Below are 23,319 nucleotides of genomic sequence, written 5' to 3' on the forward strand. Positions count from 1 at the left end.
TCTGGTAGTCTCTAACTTTCTGTATTTCTGTATTTCAATCAGAAGATTCAGGGATTGCATTGTTATAGCAGATGCTCTGTTTAATGTAATGGTGTTTTTATAGAATGATATAGGCTACTAGAAGATAAAATGTGAACAGTTGGCATCTTTATCAGAAACGCTGCAGTGAAATATTGTAGTGAAAAATCATACCAAAGGTTAGTGGGAAGGCCAACAGAGCGCAAGAGAACATAAAAAATTGAAGAGCAAAAATAGAGAAATGTTGGAAATATGACACTTAAAATACTCTGCATATGTTTAATCATGCAGTAAATAGCATCTTATACTTATGCCCAATTCAGTCCTATTATTTACAGGTTCTATCACAAGATAGATAGGTCTCCACTGGAAATTTGATCTCTTCCAGCAAGCCTATCCTGAAGTATTGCAGCATCCTTACAATTAATGGAAGTGGAGCATTTCTCATGGAATAGTGATAATTCATGGAAAAACAAAAAAGCATATTTGGTTTAAAACCCTGATAGCTGTGACTAGAGAACAAATGGCATAAGTTAGTTGAAACCATTTGATGTTACCTTTCAGCAAAGATATTAAATTCCACTTCATTATATGGTAATTTTTTCTTTCTTTCAAGCTTTCAAAGTAGCCTCATTTTTGGCATTTAAATATGTACCTGCACCTTTGCCCAAAGTGACTACCTAGACATGGAAATGAAGCACTGAAGATGAAAAGCTTTGTATCCTGTTACTAATCCCGTAAGCTATGCAGTCTCCCACGCTGCATTGTGTGGCTTGGTTCACCCTATTTAATATTTACAGCACATTTGTTTGAAGAAGCGTTTCCCCCTTTTCTTCTTTCACTTCAGCTCTTATTTCCGCACTTACCCTGAACAAAAAACTTCCCATAAAACTTTAAGGATTCCCCCTTTTCCCCTCAAGAAAGGAATATATACTGTGTATTTGCATTCGGTTTTCCTGTGCTGTGAGTGTTTTTCATTACCACCATGCTGTAGGCAGTGTAAATCATTACAGATATTTTAAAATGGTTGTCACGAACATAACCTTTCGCTTCATTATTTAGTGTGCAATGAAATATATGTTCCTGCCATGTAAATGTGGACTTGTGTTCATGTAGAATGTTCATTGAATCTGTAAGGGCAGTATTTATGCAAAATCTGTTCTCGCACAATGGTAGAGCAGAAATCCATTATGGTAGTTGGTTTGCCTACAGACACAAAGATCAATAGTGCTTTGTTAACAGGGCCATCAAGCATTTCTAGCTTGCTTTTGCTTGGATGGATTAGACTTTAGACCTCAGTGAAATAAAGTCCACTTGAGCTTGACTTAGCATCATCCTCATTGTACATGTACGCATCTGTGCCAGTAGCTATTGTTACTCTACACTTACTTTGTCTTTTTAAAGTGTAATCAGCAGCATGAATTGACCCCATAGTTTGTCTCTGAGCTAGTCTCAAATCAGCAGTTGAAAACATAATATTATAATCTACAATATCAAGTCTTCATCACATGGGGATACTTTATTGTAGTATTCAGAGTTGGGAGGGATGTGAGAATTGTAATGACAATCCTTTTTTACTAAGTCGTTTACATACTTTCATAGCTGCTTTTAAGTGTATTTTCTCCCTTGTTTATGCCACTTGGCTTCTCTGTTGTTGGTCTTAAGACAAAATGTTTTTAAGGAACACCTTCAGTATGTCATATTTCCATTTCAGTTTTGTAACTGATACTGTTAAAAGTAATCCTTAAAAGCCCTACCACTGAAAATTTGAGAAATATTTTTCTGCCTTTTTAAAACTGTGCTTCTGAATGGTTTGTGCATAATCATTTTCACTGCTTTTTGATAGTCAGTTGCACTTCCCATCTCCTGCACTGCTTCCAGGGGGAGGGGGGGGGGCGGGGGGAGGAGGAAGAGGGGTGATTATAGCCCCTGCAAGAGGGTATTTAATAGTTACTGCAACAAGAGAGCAGCAAATTGATCTTTGTTTTAAAAAAAAATTGTTTTCCTATGTCCCTTTAGTGGTCTTCAATACTTCCCCTTTAATTTACCATGAGATCCAGTCTGCTGGCCTATATTAAATTCAGTGAAATGTCTTAGGTAAAGATACAATGCAACTTTTTTGTATAGCTTCTTGTGTAGGACTTTCTGCTGGCATTTTAAGTCTGTAGTTCATTTGGTCTTCAGCTAGCATTTCGGATAACTTACTTAAACAATTTGTTATACGAATTTAAAGACAATACAGAAGAGGCTTTCATATTCTGCTTTTTGTTCTTGATTTTTAGGTTGTGTTAAAGATTATTAAGCATTACCAAGAAGAAGGACAGGGGAATGAGGTGGTCCAGGGAGTGCTGCTGGGACTTGTGGTGGATGACAGGCTTGAAATCACCAACTGCTTTCCATTCCCTCAGCACACAGAAGATGATGCAGACTTTGATGAAGGTAAGACATGCAGTTTGTCTAAACTAGGGTATTGGATTTACAGTCTCTTTGTCACACAAAAAAAGCCAAAGTATACTGATTTATTTAAAAAACAAACAAACTCCCACCTCCAAAAAAACCTTTCACACACAACACCCACCTAACCAAAATAAAAGACAGACAGACACACACACACAATGACAACTTATGGCTGGAAACTTCACTCTCACTTGTTACAAGGTTTTTTTTCTTTTTTTTTTTTTGACTGAAATAAGAACTTATTATGCATTTCCAGAACTTAGACGTAAAACTCCCATCCTGTATATCTGACTTAGGGGCTATCTACATGGGTAATACACAGGCATAACTACCCAAGTATAATTAGACTGCTATACTTACACTGGAAAATTCTGGGATAAGTATCCACATGGAGAGTTATGCCTGTAAATATAGAGAAACTCTTATTAAATACTTATTGGAAGTCTGAAGTGCAAGGGTTTATAGGTTAAGGGACATTGTCAATTTGAAATCTTGACAATTTAAAATGAATTAAAAAAAAAAAAAAAAAGGCTCAGGTGTTGACCTATGTTCCTCTGCTGATCAGTAATTTCTTACTATTTACAGGAGACAGTTACACTGACTACACAAATTAATGTCAAATGGATAAAGAAAACTAAAGCGAGTTTGTTTTTTAATCTTTATAATAGTATCTTGTTACTTATACTAATTGAAACACTTTCAGTGATGAATTTTAAGCTGATTGTGCCATCCTAACATATGAATTAGTTTTAACAAAGCAATATCTTCAAAGTAGACATTCATTTAATGTGAGTGTGGTGGAAATGGTGCTTGTTCTACCTAATTTTGACAACTCAATTTGTGAAAGCAATTGTAACAATCTTAAAATGACTGTAGTTATTTACTCTGCTTACAATTCAGTGATGTGCTCCTGCCAAGTAGTTTATACCCGTAAAATATGATAGTGAAACTGGCCGTGTGATTTTTTTTTTTGTTTTGTTTTGTTTTTTGAGCTTGATAAAGTCAGTTGTTCCATCTGCCGTGGACTCAGATAATTCACCATTGCATGAGAGCTCTATGAGCAAAAAAAAGGGTATATTATTGCAAAAGAATTCAGAAAAACTGCTATAGAAGTAGCCATCCTAGTGCAAGTGTCTTTTCAGCTGCCCACGGAGCACCCTTCTCTTGCCAATGTGAAAAGGCACCAAAAAACCAAGGTACAAGTCTGGCCCATTTGTTTCCCCTCTGATAGGGGTATGCTGAACAGGAGAGTGACCAGGAGCAAGAGCACCAAACTGCCTCCTCCTCTCCTTCCCCATGTTGCCAGCCACTCAAAAGGATTTCTCTCCTTTCCTGTACAGGCATAGGTATCCCAGAAGAGAAGTCTCACTTGCATACCTGCCAACAGCCTCAATGTAAAATACAATACACTAAAAATTTATGTAATCTTGCATTAATTTTCTATATCTTCCATACATTTGCATAAATTCAGGAAAAAAGAGACCAACTGAAAGGAGAACAGACCCCAGCATTTCATTTCTTTCCTTCCCCAAACAAGACATTTAATACTTCTTCCTTCTCGCAAACAAAAGGATATCATTCTTTCTCTTCATCTCACCCAGAGCGTCTTCATCCCTTCCCTTTCTTTCTTTTGGGATGGGGACAGTGCTGGAAGGGTGAAAGTTGCAGAGCCAGCATGGAGCAGTTTCTGAGTTGGCTCTCAGATGCACACAGGTTGGAGGACTCTATCAGCACCTTGCCCTTTGGTTACATGGAGGGATAAGATCTCTGGTTGATGGATAGGCTGAGGCACTAGGTTGCCAGTCAGATGACGATTTCCCCATAGACCTGTAGGAAGGTATGAAAGCTGTAGTCTGTGGAGAGAAGTCTGAGTTGGCTGTTCACAGAGACAGGATTCCTCCTCGATCACTTCACAGTATAACCAGGCATGGGCCCTCTGCTAGTACTCCATGCATTACACACGTAGCTAATGTGATGCCAATTTTTAAAAAAGGCTTCAGAGGGATCATGGCAATTGCAGACCAGTAAGCCTAACTTCACTACCAGGCAAATTGGTTGAAACTGTAGTAAAGAATAGAATTATCAGCCACACACATGAACACAATTTGTTGGGGAAGAGTCAACATGGTTTTTGTAAAGGGAAATCATGCTTCACCAATCTATTAGAATTCTTAGAGGGGGGTCAACAAGGATGGTCCAGTGGCTATAGTTTACTTAGATTTTCAGAAAGCCTGTCATAACTATAAAGGGAAGGGCAACAACCTTCCTGTGTACAATACTATAAAATCCCTCCTGGCTAGAGACACCAAAATCCTTTTACCTGTAAAGGGTTAAGAAGTTCCGGTAACCTGGCTGACACCTGACCCACAGGACCAATAAGGGGACAAGATACTTTCAAATCTTGGTAGGGGGAAGGCATTTGTTTGTGCTCTTTTTTTGGGGGGTGGGGGGGGGGGGTGGGGTTCGCTCTTGAGACTGAGGGACCGGACATCAATCCATGTTCTCCAAATCTTTCTGCACAAGTCTCTCATATTTCAAACTTGTAAGTAACAGCCAGGCAAGGCGTGTTAGTTTTATCTTTGTTTTCTCAACTTGTAAATGTTCCTTTGCTAGAGAGTTTACCTCTGTTTGCTGTAACCTTGAACCTAAGGCTAGAGGGGGTTCCTCTGGGCTCTTTGAATCTGATTACCCTGTAAAGTTATTTTCCATCCTGATTTTACAGAGATGATTTTTACCTTTGCTTTAATTAAAATTCTTCTTTTAAGAACTTGATTGATTTTTCATTGTTGTAAGATCCAAGGGTTTTGGATCTGTGTTCACCAGGACTAATTGGTGAGGGTATACTCTCAAGCCTTTCCTTTCATCCAGGAAAAGGGGTGTAAGGACTTGGGGGTTGAAGAGGAATTAGTCTCAAATCTGCCCAGGAAAGGGCGGGTTAGAGACTTGGGAAATATTTGGGGAAAGGCAGAGTTCCAAGTGGCTCTTCCCTAAGATTTGGAACACGCTTGGGGCTGGTCCACACTAACCCCCCATTTCAAACTAAGATATGCAACTTCAGCTACATTATTCACATAGCTGAAGTCGAACTATCTTAGTTTGAACTTACTGCGGGTCCACACACGGCAGGCAGGCTCCCCCGCCGACTCCGCGTACTCCTCTCGCCGAGCAGGAGTACCGGTGTCGACGGTGAGCACTTCTGGGATCGATTTATCTAGACAAGACGTGATAAATCGATCCCAGAAGATTGATTGCTTACCGCCGGACCCTTGGTGATGGCAGCTTACAGTTAACCTAAGCTGGTAAATAAGCTTAGGCGGCTTTTATGCGAGTCCCCACATCTGTACCCTAGAGTTCAGAGTGGGGAAGGAACCCTGACAAAGCCTTTGACAAGGTCCCTCACCAAAGGCTCTTAAGCAAAGTAAGCTGTCATGTGATAAGAGGGGAGGTCCTCTGATGGATCAGTAACTGGTTAAAAGATAGGAAACAAAGGACATGAATAAATGGTCAGTTTTCAGAATGGAGAGAGGTAAATAGTGGTATCCTCCAGGGGTCTGTATTTGGACCAGTACTATTCAGCGTATTCATAAATGATCTGGAAAAAAGGGTAAATAATGATATGGCAAAATTTTCAGATGACACAAAACTACTCAAGATAGTTAAATCAAAAGCAGACTGTGAAGAGTTACAAAGGGGTTTCACAAACTTGGGTGACCGGACAACAAAATGGCAGATGAAATTCAGTGTTGAGAAATGCAGAGTAATGCACACTGGAAAACATAATCCCAACTATACATATAAAATGATGGGGTCTAAATTAGCTATTACCAATGAAGAAAGAGATCTTGGAGTCATTGTGGATAGTTCTCTGAAAACATCCACTCAATGTGCAGTGGCAGTCAAAAAAGCTAACAGTTTTGGGAATCATTAGGAAAAGGGCAGAAAAGAAGACAGAAAATATCAGATTGCCTTTGTATAAATCCATGTTATGCCAACATCTTGAATACTGGATGCAGGTCTGATTGCCTCATCTCAAAAAGATATATTGGAATTGGAAAAGTTTCAGAAAAAGGCAACAAAAATGATTAGGGTTGTGGAATAGCTTTCATATAATGAGATTAATAAGACTTGGGCTTTTCAGCTTGCAAAAGAGATGACTAAAGGGGGGATCTGATAGAGATCTATAAAATCATGACTGGTGTGGAGAAAGTAAATAAGGAAGTATTTATTCCTCATAATGCAAGAACTAGGGATCACCAAATGAAATTAATAGGCAGCAGGTTTAAAACAAATAAAAGGAAGTATTTCTTCACACAACTCAGTCAACCTGTGGAACTCTTTGCCAGAGGATGTTGTGAAGGCCAAGACTATAACAGGGTTCAAAAAAGCACTAGATCCGTTCATGGAGGACCGGTCCATCAATGGCTATTAGCTAGGATGGGCAGGGATGATGTCCCTAGCCTCTGTTTGCCAGAAGCAGGGAAGGGGCAACGGGGGATGAATCATATGATGATTACCTGTTCTGTTTATTTCCTCTGAAACACCTGGCATTGGCCACTGTCAGAAGACAAGGTACTGGGCTAGATGGACCAGTATGTCCATTCTTGTGTTCTTATTATGACCATGAGCTGGTGGAGTTCTTTGACTGTAGTTTTCAGGTTTATCAGGGCCATCAGTGAAAGAGGGAAAAGCTCTTCATTCATTCGCCATTGGTCATGGAGTACCATGTAAAAAACAAACATTTTTCCAAACTGATTGCAACTTATGATGTTGGGTACATGGGATCATTACATCTGGAGGATGAAGTTTACATAGAGGAAGGTGAAATACAAGTAGAGGAAGCATTGCTTGATCTACAGGAGAAAGTGGTGCAAGCCTACCTTTTAAAGAGCCAGAACTCCCCTGATATCTAAAATTGCACAGATTTGAGGCTGAAATAGGAGACTGGTGGAGTTAGGACCTAGGGATCCCATTCTAAAATAATGCAAAGAATACTTCTCTGTGTGCAAAATCCTATGGGCAAGGAATTGATTGAGAGCGGTCTTGAGCCAGGAGTCTAAGTTAGACTCTTGTCAGTTTCTGAATAGGTAGGTTTGAAATACAGAAATGTTGAAAGATGTTGAGGTCATTTTATATAAAACTTGCTTCCTTGGTTGCCAATAACATCTTGTATTAATAAAAAATTAATAAAACATGTAATTGCCTTGTGCATTTTTCTGTTTGCTTAAGCAGAATGAAATATAAAAAGTAATAAAACTGGAGCAGCTAGTGTTACTTTAATTTATAATCAGTCCCTTTTCTAGTTCTGTTGTACTAGAACAGTGCTGTTCACATTTATAATGCTGCAGAAAACATTCAAGATTAAAGTTTAACTGGAATTTTTTTTAATCTTGAAAATATTTCTATTCAAATGGGGTGTTTTAAACCAGTTTTTTTGTAAAGCTTAATTTAGGGTCTCAATTGAGTTAATAGCCATTTTGCAAATATACTTTCTCATTGTTGTGTTAAGAGTGCAAGGAAATATTTGAATATTTTGTTTCCTAAAAGATGTAAAAGAAAATTAGTATCAGAGGGGTAGCCGTGTTAGTCTGAATCTGTAAAAAGCAACAGATGGTCCTGTGGCACCTTTAAGACTAACAGAAGTATTGGAAGCATAAGCTTTCGTGGGTAAGAACCTCACTTCTTCAGATGCAAGTAATGGAAATTTCCAGAGGCAGGTATAAATCAGTATGGAGATAACAAGGTTAGTTCAATCAGGGAAGGTGAGGTGCTCTGCTAGCAGTTGAGGTGTGAACACCAAGGGAGGAGAAACTGCTTCTGTAGTTGGATAGCCATTCACAGTCTTTGGGTATGTCTACACTACGGGATTAATCCGAATTTAGATAATTCGGATTTGAGAAACAGGTTGTATAAAGTCGAAATGAGTGCGGCCACACTAGCACAGTAATTCGGTGGTGTGCGTCCAAGTACCGGGGCTAGCGTCGATTTCTGCACCGTTGCACTGTGGGTAGCAATTCCATAGCTATCCCATAGTTCCCGCAGTCTCCTGCGCCCATTGGGATTGTGGGTTAAGATCCCAGTGCCTGATGGGACAAAAAACATCGTCGCAGGTGGTTCTGGGTACAGCCTCACTCCCTCCCTCCCTCCCTCCCTGCATGAAAGCAACGGACGGCAGACAACCATTTTCGCGCCTTTTTTCCTGGGTGGGTGAACACTGCAGACTCCATACCACGGCAAGCATGGAGCCCGCTGAGGTCAAGACAGCACTCATGAATATTGCAAACACCTCGCGCGTTCTTGTGGAGTTTATGCTCAGCCAGGACCAGAAAAACGAGGCGAGGAGGCAGCGGCGGCGGCAGCGCAGCGACAAGCATGATGAGGACATGGACACGGACACAGAATTCAGTGAAACCACAGGCCCCGGTGCTTTGGAGATCATGTTGTTAATGGGGCAGATTCTATCCATGGAACGCCGATTCTGGGCAAGGGAAACAAGCACAGACTGGTGGGACCGCATAGTGTTGCAGGTCTGGGACGATTCCCAGTGGCTGCGGAACTTTCGCATGCGTAAGGGCACTTTCATGGAACTTTGTGACTTGCTGTCTCCTGCCCTGAAACGCCAGAATACCAAGATGAGAGCAGCCCTCACAGTTGAGAAGCGCGTGGCGATAGCCCTGTGGAAGCTTGCAACGCCAGACAGCTACCGGTCAGTCGGGAATCAATTTGGAGTGGGCAAATCTACGGTGGGGGCTGCTGTGATGCAAGTAGCCAAAGCAATCACTCAGGTGCTGCTACGAAAGTTAGTGACTCTGGGAAATGTGCAGGCTATAGTGGATGGTTTTGCTGCAATAGGATTCCCTAACTGTGGTGGGGCAATAGACGGAACCCATATCCCTATCTTGGCACCGGAGCACCAAGCCACCGAGTACATAAACCGCAAGGGGTACTTTTCAATGGTGCTGCAAGCACTTGTGGATCACAAGGGACGTTTCACCAACATCAACGCGGGCTGGGCGGGAAGGGTTCATGACGCTCGCGTCTTCAGGAACACTACTCTGTTTAAAGGGCTGCAGCAAGGGACTTACTTTCCGGACCAGAAAATAACCGTTGGGGATGTTGAAATGCCCATAGTTATTCTTGGGGACCCAGCCTACCCCTTAATGCCATGGCTTATGAAGCCATACACAGGCAGCCTGGACAGGAGTCAGGAGCTGTTTAACTACAGGCTAAGCAAGTGCAGAATGGTGGTAGAATGTGCATTTGGCCGTTTAAAAGGTCGCTGGCGTTCATTATTGACTCGCTCTGACCTCAGCCAAAGAAATCTCCCCATTGTTATTTCTGCTTGCTGTGTGCTCCACAATCTCTGTGAAAGTAAGGGGGAGACCTTTATGGCGGGGTGGGAGGCTGAGGCAAATCGCCTGGCTGCTGATTACGCGCAGCCAGACACCAGGGCGATTAGAAGATCACACCATGAAGCGCTGTGCATCAGAGAAGCTTTGAAAACCAGTTTCATGGCTGGCCAGGCTACCGTGTGAAATATCTGTTTGTTTCTCCTTCATGAAAACCCTCCCCCTTTACTGACTGATTTTCTGTAAGGAACCCACCCTGCCCCTTCCCCCAGCTTTCTTTCAAACCAAATAAAGTCACTATCATTTAAAAATCATTTATTCTTTATTAATAGATTAGAAAAAGAGGGAGGGAACCCGGGTGGTATTTGGGAGGAGGATTGCTGGGAAGGAAAAAGCCACAAAGAAAAGGTTAAAAAAATGACAGCCTTTTGCTTGGGCTGTCTACTGGGGTGGAATGGGAAGGTGTACGGAGCCTCCCCCCCCGCGTTCTTACACGTCTGGGTGAGGAGGATACGGAACATGGGGAGGGGGGAGGGTGGAACAGGGGCTGAAGCGGCAGTCTGTTTTCCAGCAGCCGTTCCTGAACCTCCACCAGACGCCGGAGCAGCCCCAGCGTTGCATCCTTCATCCTCTGGTCTTCCTGCCGCCATCTCTCATCTCGATCGTCTCTCCTCTCCTCACGTTGGTCCCTCCTCTCCTCACGTTGGTCCCTCCTCTCCTCACGTTCACTGACTTCTTTCCTATACTTTGAAACTGTTTCCTTCCACTCATTCAGATGAGCTCTGTCACTCCTGCTGGATTGCATAATTTCAGAAAACATGTCCTCCCGCGTCTTCTTCTTACGACGCCTTATCTGTGATAACCTTCGGGATGGAGGAGGGAGGCTTGAGGAATTTGCAGCTGCTGTAGGGAGGGGAAAAAAGAGAGAATTGTTTTAAAAGCTACATTTTGCAGAACAATGCTTATACTCTTTCACGGTGACCAACACTGTTCACATTACATAGCACATGTGATTTCTGTGCAAGGTCGCATTTTGCCTCTTAATGCTGAGTGCTTGTGGCTTTGCTGCTAGAGATCACAGATCTGGGCAACAGAATTCGGCTTGCATGCGGCCATGGTAAGCCATTGTTTTACAGCTTCTGCACCCTCCTTTCCCACATACCAAGCATAGCCTGTAGAGTGCTGCAGAAGCCTGGCCAATCTCAGCCAGTTGGGGGGGGGGCAGTGTGGGGGGGCTTGTCTGGGCCCCTTCAGGCAAGTAGAGTGCTGCGGTTTTTCTGTTAACATTCAGCAGCACCAGAAAACAAACTAACCCCCCCCCCGCCATGAATTCTCTGGGATGATCACGGTACCCCTCCCCCCACCGCATGGCTGGTATCAGGGAAGATCCCTGCAGGCACCAAACTACCCCCCCCCCCCCCGCCGCCGACCCCCCCCCCCCGCCATGAATTCTCTGGGATGATCACGGTACCCTCCCCCCACCGCGTGGCTGGTAACAGGGAAGAACCCTGCTAGCCAAACGCGGAAAACTTCAGGGCCAATTTCCCATCTGCGCTTGGCTAACTGCAGGGAAGGATTTATTTTCCGCCACAGGCAAACAGCCCAGTAGGAACGGCCACCTCTGTCCCCTTAATTAAGTTCCCGTATTTCAACCAGGTTACCAGGAGTGATATCACTCTCCTGAGGATTACACAACAAGATAAAGAACGGATGTTGCTTGAATGCCAGCAAACACCGGGACCATACGCTGCTAGGCTTTGTCAGGCAATGATACCAGATTACTTGCTGCAAGCATGGCGTGGTCAAGTGTCCTACCATGGAGGAGGGAATAAGGATGCACTGCCCAGAAACCTTCTGGCAAGGCTTTCGGAGTACCTCCAGGAGAGCTTCATGGAGATGTCCCTGGAGGATTTCCGCTCCATCCCCAGACACGTTAACAGACTTTTCCAGTAGCTACAGACTTTTCCAGTAGCTGAACTGACCGCGAATGCAAAGTCAGGCAAAGTAATCATTAAAAACCGTTTGCTTTTAAAACAAGTTTTATATTTTAAAAGGTAAACTCACCTGAGGTCCCTTCCATGGGGTCAGAGTCTTGGGTACTGGCTTGGGAGGGTACTTCAGTCAGGGTGAGAAAAAGATCCTGGCTGTTGGGGAGAATGGAGTGCTGTGTGCTCTCTGCAAGCTCATCCTCCCCCTCCTCCTCCTCTACCCCATCGGCAGAATCCTCAGGCGTCGAGACTATCCCCGACCCAGAATCCACGAACAAAGGTGGGGTAGTGGTGGCAGCCCCCCCTAGAATTGCATGCAGCTCAGCGTAGTAGCGGCATGTCCGCGGCTCTGACCCGGAGCGACCGTTTGCCTCCTTTGTTTTTTGATAGGCTTGTCTGAGCTCCTTGACCTTCACGCGGCACTGCTCAGAGTCCCTATTGTGGCCTCTCTCCATCATGCCCTTGGAAATTTTTTCAAAAGTTTTTGCATTTTGTCTTTTAGAACGAAGTTCTGCAAGCACTGAATCCTCTCCCCATACAGCGATCAGATCCAGTACCTCCCTCACGGTCCATGCTGGTGCTCTTTTTCGATTATCAGCCTGCATGGTTACCTGTGCTGATGAGGTATCTGTGGTCACCTGTGCTCTCCATGCTGGGCAAACAGGAAATGAAGTTCAAATGTTCGCGGGGCTTTTCCTGTCTACCTGGCCAGTGCATCCGAGTTCGGATTGCTGTCCAGAGCGGTCACAATGATGCACTGTGGGATAGCTCCCGGAGGCCAATACCATCGAATTGCGGCCACACTAACCCTAATTCGAATTGCTAAAATCGATTTTGGCGCTACTCCGCTCGTTGGGGTGGAGTACAGAAATCGATTTAAAGGGCCCTTTACATCGAATTAAATGGCGTCGTTGTGTGGACGGTTACAGGGTTAATTCGAATTAAAGCTGATAAATCCGAATTAAAGTCGTAGTGTAGACCAGGCCTTTGTTTAATCCTGATCTGATGGTGTCAAATTTGCAAATGAACTGGAGCTCAGCAGTTTCTCTTTGGAGTCTGGTCCTGAAGTTTTTTTCTGTAAGATGGCTACCTTTACATCTGCTATTGTGTGGCCAGGGAGGTTGAAGTGTTAATTAGAAAATTAGTGTTACTTTCTAGTAGATGCTACTGTAATTCTGAAATGGTTCTCTACGGATTTAGTTTGCTCAGACTTGTGAAGTTCAAGGAAGTAAACATCCTCACCCTGATAACAAATGTCTGAGAGTCCTGATGTGAGGTATTCACCATATCCAAAGAGGGTAGAGCTCTTTAGTGGCTATGTATTGGAAAAAGCAGGAGATTGTAAGTTTAGAACAGAAAATATGGCTTTTGTTTGGGGGAAAAAGTTCTCTAAAAGATTAAAAAAATGTGGGGACTTTGCCTGAAATCACCCACTCAGGAGCTTGTGGACTTGCTCCATCACACAACTTCTTTGGAGAGGAATATCTAACAAGCTGTGTGTTCTAGAAAGTTAAAGGTGAGGCTTAGTTGATTGCATGTGAATTAGATGAAGGAAAATCCACTGAATGGGATGTAATGTTGAGAACTCCAGACTGTAGTTGCTTGGAAGAGGACTTTTTGAAAGTTCTGGAACCATATTGTTGGCCGTCAAGTACAGTTACAGTGAATTTAGTTCATATGCTCTTTGGCAGTCGTTCTCAACCAGGGGAATGGGGCCCCCAGGGGGACTGTGAGCAGGTTTCTGGGGGTCTCCCAAGCAGGGCCAGCGTTGTACTCGCCGGGGCCCAGGGCAGAATGTCAGAGTCCCACCGCATGGGACTGAAGGACAGGGCCCTGAGCCCGCCACCTGGGGCTGAAGCCAAAGCCTGAGCAACGTAGCTTTGCGGGGACCCTGTGGCTTGGGGCCCCAGGCAACTGCCTTGCTTGCTACCACCTAACACCGGCCCTGGCTTTTATATGCAGAAAAGCAGTTGTTGTGGCACAAGTGGGCCGTGGAGTTTTTATGGGGGGAGGAGAGGGCTCAGAAAGAAAAAGGTTGAGAACCCTGTTCTTTGGTATTATACGACACCAGGATGGATAGATTTAAATCAGCAAGCAGGAAACCTTGATTTAAATAATCTATTTTAATCTTGTTTTGCATTTGTTTTCTTTATTTTCTTAAAGAAAGGTTGACTCTCATTGTTTAGTAACCCATACAACATATTAATTTGCAACTAACTACAGCTGTGGCACACTAAACTTGACATGTTTTGCTAAGAGGATACAATATATAGATGTATGTTAAGCTTATATTTGCTTAAATAAATTTATTCAGATTCTTAAGTTTAACATTTTTTGTTAGAATATAATGTATTTTCTTTTAAAACTTTAATTTTCTTTCAAACTATTTGGAAATTGGAATGCGATTAAAATGCACGAAAATAGCATTTTAAAATGTTTGTTTTAATTAAAACTATACTTAATGTGCTGGATACATAAGAAAAAACAGTTGATTTATCAAAAGATGGTTTGCATTTAAATCAGATAAAATAAAGGAAATACCTGTAGTTAATTGAACTGACTGTTTCTGGTCACCAAGTGCCTCAAGATTTTAGAACTAGTAGATTCCATGCTCACACCTAATTGTTGTTCATGTTTTGAAAGAAAAAAATAAGCTTTCTTGCTTTTTCAACTCTCAATCGGTTTCTTAACTTGAATGATCTAATCGTTGAACTGAACTAGCTGAACAAACTGAAATGAAGAAGATATTCTCTGTGCACCTGCAAGAAGGTTCCTATCGTCAAGAGTGTTTAGCACTTCAGCAAACTGTGGTCCCAGCGTCTTAACTAGTGTCTTCCATCAGTGCAATAATGGAACTTTTAAAAACATGTATTGCTTAATTTTTTTTGTTAATTTAGTTTAAATGATTTTATTAGGTTAGGCCTTAACATATATTGGCATAATTTCACATATAAATTTAAATAGGTTCATTTTTACCTTTTTTTAAAAAAATCTCTTTTTATCAACCCCGCACAACACTGTTCAAAACTACTGAAGTTGCTGCTCACAGCACAGATCTTTCACTTTGGAAAGGTACCATCAGATGAATGAGTTGAATCTATCTAAAAAAAATCTATTCAGACCTCTTTGAGACACAGTTCAATTGATTGTTGGTTCAGACAGTACTCAATAGGTGAAGCTGCCGAGTCTTTATTTGTGTGCCTTTCCAAGGGAAACTTTCCATTTTGAGGTGCTAGAAAATATCTTTCAAGCCCTATCTGGGCTAAAGTCAACTTCCCTTCGCAGTTAGAGGCTACAGAAAAAGGTGTTTTCTTCATCTTTCTTTCAGATCACACTTTAGACATACCTGTTCCTCTGGGAGAACGCTGTTTTTCTTAACTATAAATGGTATTTCTGAGGGATAAGTGAAGTCTAATTCCAGGTGTGCCTTGCTTCTTCTCCTGGCTTTGAAGATACTCTGTTGTTAAGTGCTATAGTAATCATGCCTGTGGAAGCTATGTGCTTGAGACACAATGATACAGTGGTCAAAAATTCTGGGATTTGGGTCCTTTTCCCTATTTAATTACATGGGTTTTCACTAGATTGACCTTGTTTATCCAAAAAATACCATTAACAGGTATGATCCTTTTTGTTTTTCCATCTGTAAAATTTTTGATGATGCTTTGGCTTCCTCTCACAGGTTGTGAAGATGAGTTATATTAAAAAGTATTGGAATATTGTATGATGATCTAGAGAACTGTTAAGTATTAACATTAAAAATACTTATTTTGTATAATCAGTACACAAGTGTGTAACTGGGTATTCTTCTGGCAACAGTGTCTAAGGCAACATTTGTGTGGTATTATAAGCTTCTTATTATTATAATACCCTTCCCCAGTCTTTCTGTTTCCTTCAGTTGTGCTTTCCTAGTTTCCTTTCTTTTGAGGATGGATAAAGCAGAATGAAGTTTTAAACAGAGCATTTGCTCCACAGCAAACTTATTTTCTGACCTGGTAGTCATCCAGAGGGTGGCAGTACTTTATGCCTCAGGGCCATTCTTGCATGGCTTGAAACTTATTGGTACAGTGCTCCCTGATAGCTGATCCTCATGAAAGCAAAAGGCCTCAATGAACAGTGAGCTGCAAGGACATGGGCGTCTAATAGGCAGGGGAAGGCTGAGACTGCCCAAACAGCCCCGTGTGGCCCCACCTAAGCTCCGTCCGGAGGTGCCCTCCTGTCTCGTTGCTAGTTGGCCCTAGCCCAGGTAGGCTGCTTCTCTTCCAGGAAGAGAAGCCTGCAGAGGCTAGGGTGCCTGGGACTTGGGATAGCTGGGGCTGCCCAGTGCTGCTGGACTGGGGGGAGCCCCTCCAGGGCTAGGGGCGAGGGAGAGGCTGTGCGCTGCCCACCACTCCGGGGCTGGGAGCCGTGTAGTATCTGGTGCTCTGGGGATGTGTAAGAATTCCCAAAGTGTACTCTTCACTTTGTGGCTTAACTGTGTTGGATTGTATGTACTGTATTAAACCGGGGGGAAGGGTTTTAATAGAGCAGAGGCCTGCCCATTCCAACAACTGGCAAGCTAGCTGCCACTTCTCTTGGGGGAGCTAATGCTCAGCACTTGTTTGCAAAAAGGAAAATTTGCAACAACTTCCTATTGTCAATGCCATTTCTGTTCCACTGGTGTTAGTGATGGGAGAGTCCTGTTTAGACAGAGTTCCATATACTGCCAGAGTTCTAAGCACTGTCACTGTTCAGGTTCTGTCCAGGGCTAGGTATTTGGGACCTTTGTAATGGTGGACTGATTAAGTCTATCAGTCAATTTTGTCTTTTTCCCTATCCATGATCAAGTTGTTGTGGGATTCCACAATCCTGACCTTTTTTTGTCTTGTCTTTTGGAATTAGAGCTTGCAGTTTTCGGGTCTCACTTAAATTTTCCCCACCTGCCCATTTGTTGTTCTTGGCCTTAAGTGAACTTAAATAGGCACAACCATTTTTAATTTTTTCACAGCAAGAAAGTTACTCTGGATTTCCTGCTTCTCTTCAATATTTCTTGCTTCCCAAATTGTGTCGCCACAATTTGCTTCCTTTCTAAGGAGCAATGGAGACTTCAATTTCTTAATAAATCCATTGGTGGTTGGCAATAGGGGGTTGCTTGCCCGGGACCAGTTAGGGTAATGCAATTTAGCATCCTTTTAACTACCCGATCTCTCCCAAAAAAGGGTCTTTGATTATATTTGAACTAATTGTCTTAAATCAGTTTCTTATCTTTTTCTCTGACAAGATGGTCAAGGGTGTAACATTCTCTTCTGTTCTGTTTTTGGTTCAGGAAGCCTTAGGACACCTTTGTAGGCTTGTGGCTATTCACTAGTAGGAAATTGGTAATTTGAAGAGTGAACAAAAAATCTGACTTTTTTTATGGAAAAAATAAGAAAAAAGGGATTTTTTTATTTAAATTGGATGTTTTTAATTTTATTTATTTTTTTATTTTTCAAAGTAAACCTATTTAATAATATACCATTCACCATTTTCTAACATACTAAAATGTACAATTAATAAGAATATAAAAATATTAAACTATATAATTGCTTACATATATATAATTATAGTGTACCAACCTAGGCAGCAAAAAGATGTACCAAAAGGCTCTGTTTAACTGTAAAAAAAACATGTTTTAATGTTCTATAGCCAGTGAGAATGCATCTTTATTTAGAAAATAATTAAAGTATCAATTAAAAAAGTTGATTAAAATTGATGATATAAATCAAGGCTTTCCACTTTCTTCTTTATTTAAATCAGTCCAGCCTGGTAATTTGGGAGCATGTAAATGGCTCCTGGGGATCTGGCTTTTTGAGAGGCGAATTGGGGGAGGGACGGTGTGTTTCACTAGACTCCCTGCTCTGAGGTTAAATACTGTCCCCACCCCAACTTTCCCCCCCAAAGAGTACGATGCCTAAGAGCCACTTACATGTTCCAAAATTACCAGGTTGGAGCAATTTAGTAGTCACATCCAGCTTTTTTCCATGCCCCCACCTAGTCGTCTTTCTATTTCATTAGTCTGCTTATTACTATAGTAGTTGAGTGCCTCAGTTATTAATGGATTTTATTCTCTCAGCATGTCTGAGAGGTAAGGAAGGATTTATCCATTTTAAACATTGCAACTGAGTTACAGGGTGGATTTAAGTATCTTGCACAGGAGGTGTGTGGCTGAACCAAGAAATAAACTCACATCTCCCGACGCCCAGTCCAATATTTTACCCACAAGACCATACTTTGTCCCATTGGAAACATACTTGTTCTGTGTGGGAATTGGTAGTTTATATCTCATCAGTCATGTATTTATGCTCTGAGGGTACAGAAATAACTTTACCCTGACTGAATTTCTGCATTTAGGTACAACAGTTAACCAAAATAGCTGCCTTTAATTGCTCAATGCTTCATGTCATTCAAAGACGAAGGAACATCTGCAATTGAGAAGCAAAAATCCAATTATAGTAAAATAATTTTATCTACCGTCTCCACTCCACTTGCCCCCAATTAACCCGAACTCCCTCTGATCTGAACCACAGTTCTATCTCCTGCTGAAAATCCACACTTTTTAAATGTGTCCACAATATTTTGGTGAACAAGGCTGTGTTGGATCATGTATGCATATTTCTGTGTTGACACATCAATTTGCCAGTTACAGGTAGTTGGCAAGAGTGCACCAGGTAGTGATGGGGCCAAGTTTAAGCTACTTTTAATACGTTCTGCATTGCACACCTTGAGAATTCTAAATTGTAGATAAGATGCAGTTGACAAAAAAAAATCCTGAGAAGTTGACAGTTTATCATCAAATCTTTCATAGGCTTATTCAGGACTCCTTCACAAACTGTTCTAATGGTTGTAATAGAAAAGGGGTCTGCTTCTTTTGACAGTTGAACTTTTAAGTCCTTTGCATACTTGTTTGTTTCTTTGTTGACTATCAGAAATGGTTTTTAAGATGGTTTTTATGCCCTAGAATGTATAGAAATGTTGGTATCAAAATTTGCTCCATCTGTCCATAATGAGTTGTGTAACACGTTTGAGTACAGACCTTTTGCGTGCTTCTCATCCCACCCCTGTTACCCAGTGCTTTGCACAATAATCTGTGAATTCTGAATCTGGTTCCTGAGAGGAAACTAATATTGATACTATAATGGTCACACAACTGCAGGCATGCATTTGTTCACCAAAGTTGCATGTGTACTGCTTGATAGCTTTTCTGGCAAGTGCTTCCAAGGAATGTGTCCTTTATTATTCCATATCAGTCAATGATATAACATTCCTTTTAAAAGGGTTAGATAAATTACTGTTAGCCTTGGACTGCACCCCAAAAAATACAGAGCTCACTTGTCCCTGAAGACTCACCCAAACATTTTCTTAGTAACCAGAAATACTGTTAGACTGTTGCTTTTTTTTCAAATGCTTTAGTTTTTGTTTTATATTTTAACTTTTACTTTTAAAAAAAAAATCCACCTAGTTTATTAGAACATTGGATGGCATACAATTTAATAATAAAAGAAATAATATCTGGGGAAACAGTCTTACATTAAAATCCCCATTAGGGGGCACTCTTATCCAGCTTACAAGAATCAGAGACTAATTTATTTTCTCAGCCATGAAACCCAGGGCTTGCAAAAAAAAAGGGAAAAACTATTTTCATCTGATAAGGTTCAGATACCGTTTTATACAACTGAATTCCTAAAATATGTTATAAAGTGCATTGAATTAAATACAGAACCAATAACTCACTGTCTCTGTTTTCAGCAGACTAAATCAGTTTAATACTGCAGGTGCTGAAGAACTATATAGATCAGGATTTTTTGCTTCAAAGATTTGTGTTAGAAGCAGAACAGCAGCTTTCCTCTCTGTTTAGCAAGCTTTTTCTTTTCAGCAGATTTGACTCTATCAGTGACTGAGGTAGAGAGGGAAACATAATCCTTAACATGGATCTTCTCAGAATAGCTCATTTAAATGGGCTTTATCCCAGCAAAGGCTGCTTATGTAGCTTTTAAAATTGTATGCAAACAATTTTTTTTCGGGTAGCTAGTGTTACATGAAACATATGCACACATTCCTTTATTAATGCATTGCTGGACTTTCAAGGCTATAGGGACAGTACTTAAAGTGATGGAGCAATCTTGATGTTCAGCAGTTAATTCGATGGTATAAAAATGGAGCATGTTTTGCTTTTTGAAGCATCACGCAGATTTGTTACGTGATCTGAGCATTAAGTTACCTGATCTGAGTTGCATTATGATTTTGTTGTAGCACCTAGTTGTAAAATGTTTTTTAAAAACATTTCACTATTTTTCCTGTCTTTTGTTCATTTTTAAAGAAAAGGCCAAAATTGTGCCACCAAGGAACTTTCTTTAAAAGCATGGAAACTCTTCCACTCTCCCCTCTCTCACACCATGACAGACACTAAGATATTGATCTGGGCTTTCATTTGTTTTTACTTCAAAGAATTTTTATGAAGGTGTGCCACTTCAGCTAAATGCTTGCTAGTAGCACTCCAGTTATCAGTTGCTGAGCACATTGTTGGTGTTTTTAAAAAAAACAACTAATTGTAGAGTAGTCCTCAAAGGGAAGGTATGGAAGTGTCATTCATTGAGAAATTTTAAATGAACAAAACTACGAAATGTACGTGCGCATTCCTTGGTAGTCGTGAGATATGCTAGAGGAACTAGTACATCTTTTCCATCTTCAGTTTGCTTCTGTCGTTTGAACCATTGCAATATATGCACTTTTTTAAAAAAAATTTTTAAGCTAGCAGGTCCTCATTTTTTAGTCTGCTTGTTCCAGCTCAAATGAATTTTTCTAGTAGTCATAAGTATGACATATGATCATTTAGTTTACTCTGTGGATACTTTCCGCATTTTATAACTCGCTTATATTAAGACAAATATACTTGTTAAAAATCTTCCAATTCTAGGTGGCCAACAATATTAACCTAAAACAACAACACCTGTCACTCTCCAAATATGCCATTATACATTTCTTAATTTATAAAAATCTTTTTTTGCCAAAATTGATACATAAAACCCGGTTTGGAGAAATTAAAGCATATACTGGAGAACTTAACAATTTTTAGAAACATGAAGGCATACAACTAGAGAGTGTCTTGAATTATGGCATAAATCCTCTGGGTATTGTATCTGCATTGTTATTCATGGCTGTATTTTGAAAATGTTAAACATTTACCACTTATTGATTTACTGCTGAACATTCAGGGTTATGAATTTGTAGATTATTCCACACTTAAGTTATTCTCATCAGTTATGAACAGTCTGAGGTTGATGAAATGAAACTTAAAATCAAACATACTTCATGTTTAGTTTTGGGCAACTAAAGAACTTAAAATTGAAATATGTCAGGTTAAAACTCAGAAGTATGAAATATCAATGTGATATTTTAATGACTTCACTCTTAAATCCTGTTGTATTTAAGCTCTGGTAATATAGCAAAGAATGTAAGTCTGATATGCTTGTTTCTGTTTAAAAAGTAGAGACATAAAGGAGTGTTTTCTTATTTTGTGTGTTATGCCATGTATATTTTGTGAAATTCACAACATTACTGTGAATATGTGGAAAAAGTTAAATTTATTGTGAGTTTTTTTTCCAAAGGGGTTTTTCCTAGTTCGTTCTTTGCACCCCGAAATCTGAAGTGCTGCGGTTCAGAAGAAAGCTTGGACACAGCTTATTCTGCTTTTAATAGACTACTCTGAGATTTGGCAATTATGGGCACACATTTAATTTGTTTACTTTCCAAAATCTAAAGATGTAATCCTGAAATCACAGGTCTTTAATAGTTCAAGTGTTAGGCATTTGCTTTTGAACAGTAGTAACTTTATCTTATCTGATATCTAACAGATATGTTTTATTGATTTGTAGGCTAGTATCAAGCTAAATATTGAACCAATTTGGCACTAAAAATCTTTAACATGCAAAGAAATAAATTAGTCAATGAGCTTTGTTTCCTCATCAGTTTTATCCATTATTTCCTGTCTATATCTGCTTGCGACTCTTCTTTTTACTCTTTATTTTCTCAGAATGATGGCAGCTTTATTAGGCTCAGTGTTTTTCATACTAACTATATTTTTATAATCTTCCTTAAATACTCTTATCATCCTTTGCTGTCTTATAAAAAAGTTGATGATATTATCAGTTGTAGTAAAGTTTCACCATCCTAGCTTTGTACTCCCTCAGTTTCTTAGGTAAATTCTTCACAGCTATGGAAGTTTCCTCCATTCTAGAGTAAATTGCCCTGGATCATTCAGTCTGAAATTTTTTTTGTTCATATCAATGGTGGCTTGCTGTGTCCTGTTTCTAAGGCTGATTGCTTGCAGTCTCTATGGTCCCTTGTAGCTTTGGTCCGTTATCTTGGGTCTCTTGGTTCACTTGTTCTTTTGGCAAACTTTGTCCAGATATGACTGGCGTACGAGGTTTAGAGTGAGCTTTTTATTTCTCTCCCTCCCCCCCACTAGTTTAAATATTTAGCCATATCCTTCCCTGAAGAATGTTAAATTAAAAGAAGCATAGAGAAGGACAACAGAATGAACATGGTCCAGTAAATAGATTCAGATTTGCTAAACAACTATTATGGTCTATAAATGGGCGAGGTGTAAAATAAAGAGAGACATTATTTAGACTTCAGTAAGGAAGTATAACTTTGAGTGATACGATGAAATGAAGAGGGAAAATCTACATTGAATGTTTGAAAGTTTTCCTCAGACTTTGTCTAGGGCTGGTGGACATTGGAGTATTGCTGGTGTTTCTTTGACTTTTTGGGGTGGCCTTTGGTTAACTGTCAACTAAAATCTTTTTAAAGCTTTAAAAAAGTTGTCCATGTCCCCTGAAGGCATTATAATGGGCACATATTTATAAATCAGGAAAATCAATGTTCATGAAGCCATAAATTGCCTAGAACAGTATCATGTCAGTCATGAGATGCTGGCTAGTTAGTCACTGTTCATATTGATGAGGTTCCCAAGAATAAGAGGCTCGAGAAACTCCTAACATTATGCCAGACAAGAACTCATGCAAAATTATTTCCATTACTTCATTTGATGGGGGAGGAGGGGAGAGTTTAAATTTTTGTGGTTATAACAAATTGTATTGTAAAGTTTGAAAATAGCAAGGTTAAAAAGGAAAGGTTTTAGATGCATGAATAAAATCTGAGTGAAAAACTCATGCCTGGTACAAGCATTATTAGATGCTTTACTAACAACATTGTTACATATGCTTCATCTGGAAGTCTGTAACTAAGAAGCCTACATACGAGAATAAAAAAGAAACTGGGGAATATTTGGAAATTTCAGTCAATTGTTAATACTTTCACGTTTACTAAGTCTCCCCTATAATTAAATGTACTCATCAGTATATCTTTGCTTTTCTCCTTTAAAATTAGGATTGGCTGGATATTTCAGTAGTTAGGTAGTGGAAGATATGCTACTAGACATACTGTCCTTAAATGTATGCAATTTGAAGCATTCCACAAGCTGTACTGGACCTCTG

The 23,319-nt window shown here is 40.5% G+C and overlaps 1 protein-coding gene across 1 annotated transcript in view; it reads left to right on the plus strand.

Moving 5' to 3' along the window:
* EIF3H (eukaryotic translation initiation factor 3 subunit H) overlaps nt 1–23,319 on the plus strand; it is a 142,467-nt gene that overhangs the window by 25,402 nt on the left and 93,746 nt on the right. Inside the window, exon 2 of the mRNA XM_054019857.1 lies at nt 2,301–2,457. Within this exon, the coding sequence (XP_053875832.1) occupies nt 2,301–2,457 (157 nt within the window). The remainder of the gene's footprint in view (nt 1–2,300; nt 2,458–23,319) is intronic.

The sequence above is a fragment of the Malaclemys terrapin genome, chromosome 2 (genome assembly GCF_027887155.1).
Source record: "Malaclemys terrapin pileata isolate rMalTer1 chromosome 2, rMalTer1.hap1, whole genome shotgun sequence".
Classification (NCBI taxonomy): domain Eukaryota; kingdom Metazoa; phylum Chordata; order Testudines; family Emydidae; genus Malaclemys; species Malaclemys terrapin.